This window comes from Phymastichus coffea, unplaced genomic scaffold, assembly GCF_024137745.1.
Source record: "Phymastichus coffea isolate CEN01 unplaced genomic scaffold, Cenicafe_Pcof_1.1 PCOF00016, whole genome shotgun sequence".
In the NCBI taxonomy this organism is placed as follows: domain Eukaryota; kingdom Metazoa; phylum Arthropoda; class Insecta; order Hymenoptera; family Eulophidae; genus Phymastichus; species Phymastichus coffea.
In genome coordinates, this window is record NW_026706827.1 from 1,492,871 (window position 1) to 1,501,167 (window position 8,297).

The 8,297-nt window shown below is 47.1% G+C and overlaps 2 protein-coding genes across 2 annotated transcripts; both read right to left on the minus strand.

The window, feature by feature from the left end:
• Positions 1 to 2,496: 2,496 nt before the first annotated feature.
• Positions 2,497 to 5,142, minus strand: LOC131675101 (uncharacterized). Its single transcript, XM_058953947.1, has 2 exons — positions 4,267 to 5,142; positions 2,497 to 2,655 (listed from the first exon to the last, which is right to left on the minus strand). Exons 1-2 carry the CDS (start codon positions 5,140 to 5,142, stop codon positions 2,497 to 2,499), a joined length of 1,035 nt encoding a protein of 344 aa, XP_058809930.1.
• Positions 5,143 to 5,499: 357 nt separating this feature from the next.
• On the minus strand, positions 5,500 to 7,932 carry LOC131675102 (uncharacterized). The gene has a single exon (XM_058953948.1). It carries the CDS (start codon positions 7,930 to 7,932, stop codon positions 5,500 to 5,502), a length of 2,433 nt encoding a protein of 810 aa, XP_058809931.1.
• Positions 7,933 to 8,297: the final 365 nt, after the last annotated feature.

Genomic DNA, 8,297 nt, shown 5'->3' on the forward strand with positions numbered 1-8,297 from the left:
CAAGAAGCAGCCAGAGAAGGCGATCAACTTTTACGTTTCACCAGTGATCTCGAAAGGTATTGTGGCCAATATCCCGAATGTAACCATAGGATAAGTGTAGCAGCCTTGAAAAGGAAGATCAGTACGAGGATGTTTAACCTTGGCAGCTTAATCGATCTAGGCGGTAGGCAAAAAAGAGGCCTACTTAACGCAGTTGGATCAATTAGCAAGTTCCTATCAGGAACAATGTCTGCCGACGATGCGGAAGCAATAAATAAACAAATCGATGACGTAAATAAGTACACAACGGATGCAGTCACTCTACTGAAGAATCAGACGGTCATAGTGAAGTCAGTTCTAATGAACTTTGAGACATTCTCCAACTCTCAAAAACGCAATATAGAAACGCTAGAGCAGCTCGTAATCAATGGGAGTTCTCGGATAAACGCCAACGCGTTTAATTCAAATTTGATGGAAAGCATATCAGCCACAGAAATGCGGATTGATGAGTTCGATCAGTTGATCTCCACATTAAATAATGCCATCTATAACGGTAAAACAGGTACCGTACCACCACAGCTAGTAACTCTAACCAGTTTCTTAAATGAACTAAAGGCGATAAAAAGCAATTTATTCTTCAGAGAGCTTCCATTCCCGTTGGAATTACAGTATTACACCATGTACATACTAGTGAGTAAAGTGAAAATCATGCTGTCGCACAACAGGTTGACTTACGTTATTCACACGCCAATACCAATGGGGCCACCTTATGACGTCTATCAATTCACTCCGATTCCTATGAGCGGATGGACGAAGTTCTACATCTACGAAAACATCAATACCAATCCAGTGGCAATCAACGCTGAGGCAAGCGAATATACCACCGTGAATAAAGAATACTGCGTAGACCTGTACGATTTTAGACTATGCGAGCTACAGCATCTGATTCACAGATTCATCGAAGAACATGGATGCTACGCAAATTTAGTACGAAGAAAACAAGACGAAGGGTGTACAAAGAAGTACTTTTCTTTAAGTGACAGCTATATCTACTCGCTAACTAACGGATATTCGTGGTACATCTTGCCAGTAAAGCCTGAGATAATTACCATCACATGTAACACTTTCAGTGATACCACCATATCCGTCACACAAGCTTCGATATTGGAGATACACCCTCAATGTAGAGGTACATCACCAGACAGTATTTACTTGCCCAGGAGCCACATGAACGATACGATATCCAAGTCATATAAAATCAATGTGACATTCTCCAATATAGAGTTATTTTTGCTGAATTCAACAGAATTAAAAACGCCAATCTTGCATGGAAGGCACCTAGACTTAATCACCATACACAATACCGCCCAAAAACTAGACGACCTAGTGGAAAATTTGGACATCATAGTACAGGATCACAAACATCGTACCTGGATCAACACTGGATACAACATACTGCAATACGCCGGATACACCTCATTAGGCATTATACTGCTTACAATATTCTACAGACTTAATATATTTAGCTACATTTTTGATCAAATTGTAAAGCTTTGTAAATGGCTCTGTTCGCCATGCACCAATATCTTTATAAATTGTACTTCACCGATAATACAACCAAGCGCTCTGATCTACCCCAACACGGTCTACTACGCCCCTCAACAATTAACGCTAACGATTCGGCAAGTTTACGACCTAGAGAGTCGCAAACTTTTCTGATGTGGGAAGGTGTCGGAGGCCCCGCTGATGAGGAGTCCTAATGGCGATGCGTCACTAATAGGAACTATTCAGGTTCCCATCCTAATTGCACTTTCTACTTTCTAATCCATTAGTTTTATTGCTGATCCTAATCCTCACTTTCTATTCCTAACTCCACTTTCTAATCCTGATTTATATCCCAAGGGCCTATAATTCATTTTTAGAAAGCGAAAGCATCACCTCTAATTGTAGAAAGCGCCTGCGTCACTTTCTTCTAATACACGCCTTCAAACGGGTATATAAGGGCTGCGTTCCCTTAAGCGGGCAGTTCTGATTTTGTACCGAAGATGAGCAGTTCAGTTTTTTGAAATAAAACCTATCACTTAAACTCGTCGATTTACTCTAACTCATCCGCTCCTCAATCCTACGGCCGCGTCACAAGAATTCCGCGATACGACAGTCGATATCCAAGTAGAAGTTGAGAGAGAGCTGAGCACGGAGAGAATATGATCGCTATCCTGAAAAAAGTACTCATTTTCATTAGTCCATTCATTATACAATTCGTACTAATAAGTTTTCGAAACACTCATGATATAAATGATTTTATGGAAAAATAGACAAGTATACAAAGCGCCCGTAATGCACGTGATTTAAGAAAAAGACCTCATTGCTACTACGCACGAATAATTATTTTAACATGAAAAATAAGTAAAATAAATAAATAAAAGCTCATCTCGCGCGGTCGTTGCAAGTGATGGGCAAAGTATGCGCAAAACATCGTGCACTTTTCTTCAAATTTTCAACGAAATTATAAACTTGTTAAACTAGAAAACTTACGTCTTGATCTATGAAATCCATTTGTTCATCTTCGTCAGCACTCTCGGTTAATATTTCTTCTTCCCTGATGTAATCATTTTGATTCTGTACGACTTCTCTTTGATTCCACCTATTTCTCGTTATATGAGGAATACGCCCAGTCTGTATTAAATATCGAAATGAGCAATATATTTTTTTAAATTTAAGTACAGATAAAAAAATACTCACTCCATTTCCATGATAATTTTTATATGTACGACGTCGCATTTTTATTTAAACATTTAACAATTTACTATTTGAACCTATGAATAACCTGTGAGAAATTACATTCTTCGTTTGAATGACATTTTGAAAATAATTTATTGGAAAAATTATTGGAAAAGTAAGATCACAGAAATGAAGAGAATTAAAAAATGGAAATGTATTTAGAGAAAATTAATGCTTCCTAATAAAAAATAAAGCATAATTATACATTTGGATTTTACATCTAATAATCCAGACATTCAAGTCAGTTGGTTTAAAGGAAATGCAGGAATTGTCACTTCTATAAAAAACCTCGAAGGGAAAAATTAAGAATTATTAACTTTTCTAGATTATCAGAAACTAAACAAAAACCTTTTTATCGGAATATATACTACAAAGCTTTTGAAGAAGAACATTGAAACTTATGAAAAATTGGTGAGACTATCGACAATCACAATTTGTGTAAAAGCAAAATCAGCATTACATTATACACGAATAAAAATTTCCAAGGTATGTCCAACTTATCAGATAAATACTTATATTCAAATAGCATCTACCTGGTAAATTTTATTCCTTATCAACATTTCTCTATTTTGGTTGCAAACAAATTCTTCTTGTTAAAACAAACATGTCTTAAAACATAAGTACACGTTTGATGCTTGATCTAATTCTAAAATCTGCTGCCAATATCATTTAATAAATACAGCTTTAAAAAATTTGGCACGTCATGTATCTAATTTTTCAAAATTCACTAATACTAGAAAGAATGGCATTGGATTTTCACAGTAAATCAAGTACACTGCAATTAATAAATGATATTGCCAGCAGGTTTGTGAATTATATCAAGCATCTAAGTAACATCAGTTTTATCATCCAAACTAAACCAACGATATTTTTCTATTGGAAGTCTGAACATAATTTTACAGGAGCTTTAAAGTCCATAAACTATTACTTTCTTTATGTTCCAACTTTATGTTCCAACTTTATGTTCCAACAAACTTTATGTTCCAACGCGGCTTTACTATAGTTTCTATTGATCTCAAATAAAATTATAATAATTTCTAATTAAAGTTAAAACAGAAGTACACTTTTCATCAAAGTTCTAGTTTCTGTATTTTCTTTGATCAACTTCTTTGAATTATTGTCAAAAGCATTTGTTTAGGGGAAGGTTAATCGTCGAAGAACAGCTCTGGTTTTCCCTTTCAAAATCTGCTTTATTGGGTTGGCCGTTGAGACGTCCTTTATTGTACAAAAACTGAGGTCGTAGAAGTACAAGAGAAGACCGCGCGAAAAAAAAGGGGGGACGGTCAAACTGCTCGAGATGTCGCCACCACCGCCGGCCTCTGGCGCACAGACGGCGACGGCGCTCATGAGAATCACCCAAACATCCCGCCCGCCTCGTTCCAGGAACGAAGAAGACTAGTCGGTTGGTCTCTCTTCGATGGCGTCGTCTCTGATAGGGAGAGGGGCAATCTTGACGACTGGTCGAGTGTACTCGCCCCCAGCGGTCCGAACAGTAACGGTCCTCACCAGACCGTCTGACCCGGAGTGGGTGGCAATCACTCGGCCGAGAGGCCAGCGCCCATCCGGCCGTAGAAGCGAAGGATCTACAATGACAACTACATCGCCTGGTTTAAGGTTGGGCTGCGGCTTTCTCCACTTCGGTCTTTGAAGGAGCGTGTTCAAATACTTCCTGCTCCACCGGTCCCAAAAGTGTCCCCTCATCGCTTGGACAAGCTCCCAATGATGATGCTGGTTGATCTTGTCTGTAGAGGGATTGGGCTGCAGATAAGACGTGGACGACGTGCCAATCAGGAAGTGACTTGGTGTGAGGGCCTCCAAGTCTCCCAGGTCCCCAGCCGGTGGCACGAGAGGACGGCTGTTGAGAAGAGCCTCGACGGAAACCAAGAGAGTGGTGAATTCCTCATAGGTGAGGCGGCGTGAAGCGGCGATGCGAAGCAAGTGTCTTTTCATAGACTTCACGCCAGCCTCCCAAAGACCGCCGAAATGAGGTGCCGACGGTGGGATGAATCGCCAAGTAATTCCCTCTTGAGCGAGTTCGCCTTCCACTAGACCCCAATCGATCTCGGCTTCTCGTAGGAGGCGGCTCAGTTCCAGACTAGCACCGCGAAAGTTGGTCGCATTGTCGCTCCATATCTCTGCAGGGCGACCTCGGCGACCGACGAAGCGTGTCAGTGCCCCAAGAAAACTGGCGGTGGTCAAGTCTCCCACTAACTCAAGGTGAATGGCTTTCGTGCTCATGCACACGAATAGAGCTACGTAGCCCTTGATCGTAGGAACTCCTCTGCCCTTGCTGCGACAAAGCGAAAATGGACCTGCGTAATCCACCCCGCATTTGGCGAAAGGACGCGATGGTGTCACTCGGGCCGGGGGCAGCGGTGCCATCATTTGAGAAGCAGTGCGAGCGGAAAGGCGAGCACACACAGGGCACAGACGCAGAAATTTCTTCACGCGCGACTTGCCGCCGGTGATCCATGACTTTTGAAGCGCCCTGGCGTAGGTGGCTCTGAAGCTTCCGTGGAGACTGCGTTCGTGGGCCCACCGAACGACCAGCTGGGCAAGATGCGAGCGTCCGTCGAGAAGAACGGGATGTCGCTCGTCATATGGCAGAAGAGAGTGGTCCAGCCGTCCGCCCACTCTCAAAACTCCGTCATCGTCGAGGTAAGGCTCCAGTGGTTTTAAAGGGTTGTGCCCTCGGAGGGGGCGTCCAAGCCGAAGCTCCTTGATTTCCTCAGCGAAGGTCTAGCCTTGAGAAAGTCTGGCGCTCAAAATAAAAGCCCGTCGCAGCTCGGCGACCGTGACTGGCGCCACTGGCTTGGTTCCCTGCTTGCCGCGCAGTAATCTAATTGCACGGACTGTGCCTCTTAGTAGAGCCCCGAGGGAAGAGAAACGAGAGAGATGAGACTGCGGAGATCCGCGCTGCGCCTTCGCGACCAGAGATGTTGTGCAGGCCGTGGTGATCTCTTTGTCTGGCGGCGGGCTGCCAGCGTCTGACTCTTCTGGCCAATGGTGGGGAGGGGCCGAGAGCCAATCTGGTCCCTTCCACCAGAGTTGGTGGGAAGCTAGCTGAGACGCAACAGTGCCGCGCGAGGCGATGTCGGCCGGGTTACATTCGGTAGGCACGTGGTGGAAGGTGACACCGACAGTGAGCTCCTGAATATGAGCGACATAATTGTCGATCAAATCGTTGCCCACGGGGTCCTCCGACCGAATCCAATGGAGAGCGACCTGCGAGTCGCTCCAAAGATGACAGTTAGTCATGGGCACCTGTAGGGCGATTGCGACGTCCTGGAGCAGCAGTGCGGCGATGAGAGTTGCACGAAGCTCCAACCGCGGAATTGTCATTCTGGCACGGGTGCTGGTGGCTGGAAGTAGGCTTCGAATGGGCGATAATTTTGATTTTGCGCTGATGATGTTGATGCTGAATTCCGAGTTCGAGATGGAGGTGCGCGAGTACACGACGGCGGCTAGGGCTCGCCGACTGGCATCGGCGAATGCGTGAAGTTGCACCTCCCGCCCAGGTCCATGTCCGAGCCAGCGGGCGATGGTTACATTTGACGCCTCTTGCATACTAGTGCGAAAGTCGAGCCACTTTTCGCTCCACGATTTGGGTAGAGGCTCATCCCAGTCGAATTTAGCTCTCCAAAGATCCTGGATGATGAGCTTGGCGACTAAGGTGAGAGGCGTGAGCCAGCCGGCAGGATCAAAAATGCTGGCCAACTCTGCCAGGGCTGTCCTTTTCGTGAGCGGTCCGCTCGTAAGTGGAGGCATGGCTCGGAGTCTGAAGCAGTCGGCCAACGGATCCCAGGTGACTCCCAATTCGCTGACTGGACCACCCGTCGAAAAGTTGACCCAACTCGGTCTGAGCCTATCGTCCGTGGAGATGTCGACTAGTAACTCCGGGTCGTTAGCAACCCACTTTCGGAGGTGGAAGCCGCCCGCCTTAAGCAGCTCAACGAGTTGATCGCGGATTCGTTTGGCAGTCTCGAGATCATGACCTCCACTCAGGAAGTCATCCATATAGAGGTCCCTTTCTAACACCTTTCTGGCCAAAGGAAGGTTCTCTCCCTCGTCAGCACATAACTGCTGCATCGTTCGCAGTGCAAGGAACGGGGCACAGGCTGTCCCATAAGTGACTGTCTGCAGGGCAAAGTGACGAACGGGAGCCTCTGCAGAGGGACTCCAGACAATTCGTTGGAGGTGAATGTCCCTCTCGTCAACTCGGACTTGCCGGAACATCATCTGTACGTCAGCACAAAATACGACACGGTGGCGTCGCCATCTGGTAATGACGGACGAAATATGGCTTTGCAGCTTCGGTCCCGAATGAAGGGCGTCATTGAGGCTCGGCCCGGAGGTGGTGAGTCGAGAGGCGTTGAACACGACTCGAAGTTTGCGTCCCTTGTCACTGCGCTGCCATATTCCGTGGTGTAGGATATAGTAGGCTGGTCCCGAATTTCCACCGAGTTCCTCCGCGGTCAAGGCTCGCATGTGTCCGAGTCGAGCATACTCCTCCATGAACTCGCAGTAATTTTTGCGCAACTCTGGGTCTCGTTGCATACGTCGCTGCATCGATACGAGGGTTGATCGTGCTTGCGGCAAACTTTCTCCCAACAGGGCGACAACTTCGGGCTTCAGTGGTAGTCGTACGACGTATCTTCCGTCTTGGCCTCGACATACTCCCCGAGTGTAGATCTCCTCGCACTCCAGGTTTGCTGCAGAGACGCGTTTGGCTACGAGAATCTCCTCCAGTGCCCAGAATCTTTGGACGAGCGCCAGGAGCCTCTCATGGCTGAGCTCGTCGTTGACCTGCACAGTGGTCGCGCAGGCTTTAGAGGTGACGAGATGTTTCTGCGTTGCCGATACATCTATGCGTCCCGTTAGCGTCCATCCAAAGATGGTGTTCTGGGCGAGCAAAGAGCCGCAATGCTGAAGGCCCGTGCTCATAATGAAGTGATAAGCATCCGCCCCCATCACGGCGTCTACTTGGCCCGGTTGGTCAAAGGTCGGGTCGGCAAGGACCAGACTCCGTCGCAACTCGTCGAATCGACCACTGAACGGCTCCGAAGGGGTGACGATGCTTATGGCGCGCAGAACGAAAGCGTTCAACTTGATCAGTGCCTTTCTGGTAGGGTCATAAATGAAGACTGTAGTCTGATGCCTCGCTGAGTCCATGGCCGGCCCAGTGACGCTGGTGATCCCGACGTTGATGCGCTTGAGCCTGCAGCCGAGCCTTCGAGCGAGGTGCAAACTGAGGAGGGTGGCCTCTGCGCAGGGATCGAGAAGGACCCTCACTGTCGCCTCACAGGCTCCGCCGTCGCTGAGTGTCACTACGGCGGTGGGGAGGACTGCCAGTCATGCTGGCCCGGCGTCGTCGGTATGACTCGCCTGCGTCGCGACCGCTTGAATTCGGGGCGCCTTTGTGTCGCGCCGGACGGCTGGCTGGGGCTCTTCGTTCTCCTGGTGCTCTGATCGTCCTGCTCCATCGTGGATAAGGGTGTGATGCGCTCCTGCGCAACTTCGACAGGTACCACTGGAGA

What these genes read in the sequence shown, in the direction of transcription:
- LOC131675101 (XM_058953947.1), bottom strand. Translation starts at nt 5,142, where the DNA reads ATGGCACCGCTGCCCCCGGCCCGAGTGACACCATCGCGTCCTTTCGCC. An exon ending in ACTCCGGGTCAGACGGTCTG is followed by an intron (nt 2,656 to 4,266) that starts GTGAGGACCGTT and finishes TATTTAATACAG; the next exon opens with ACTGGGCGTATTCCTCATAT.
- LOC131675102 (XM_058953948.1), bottom strand. Translation starts at nt 7,932, where the DNA reads ATGGACTCAGCGAGGCATCAGACTACAGTCTTCATTTATGACCCTACC.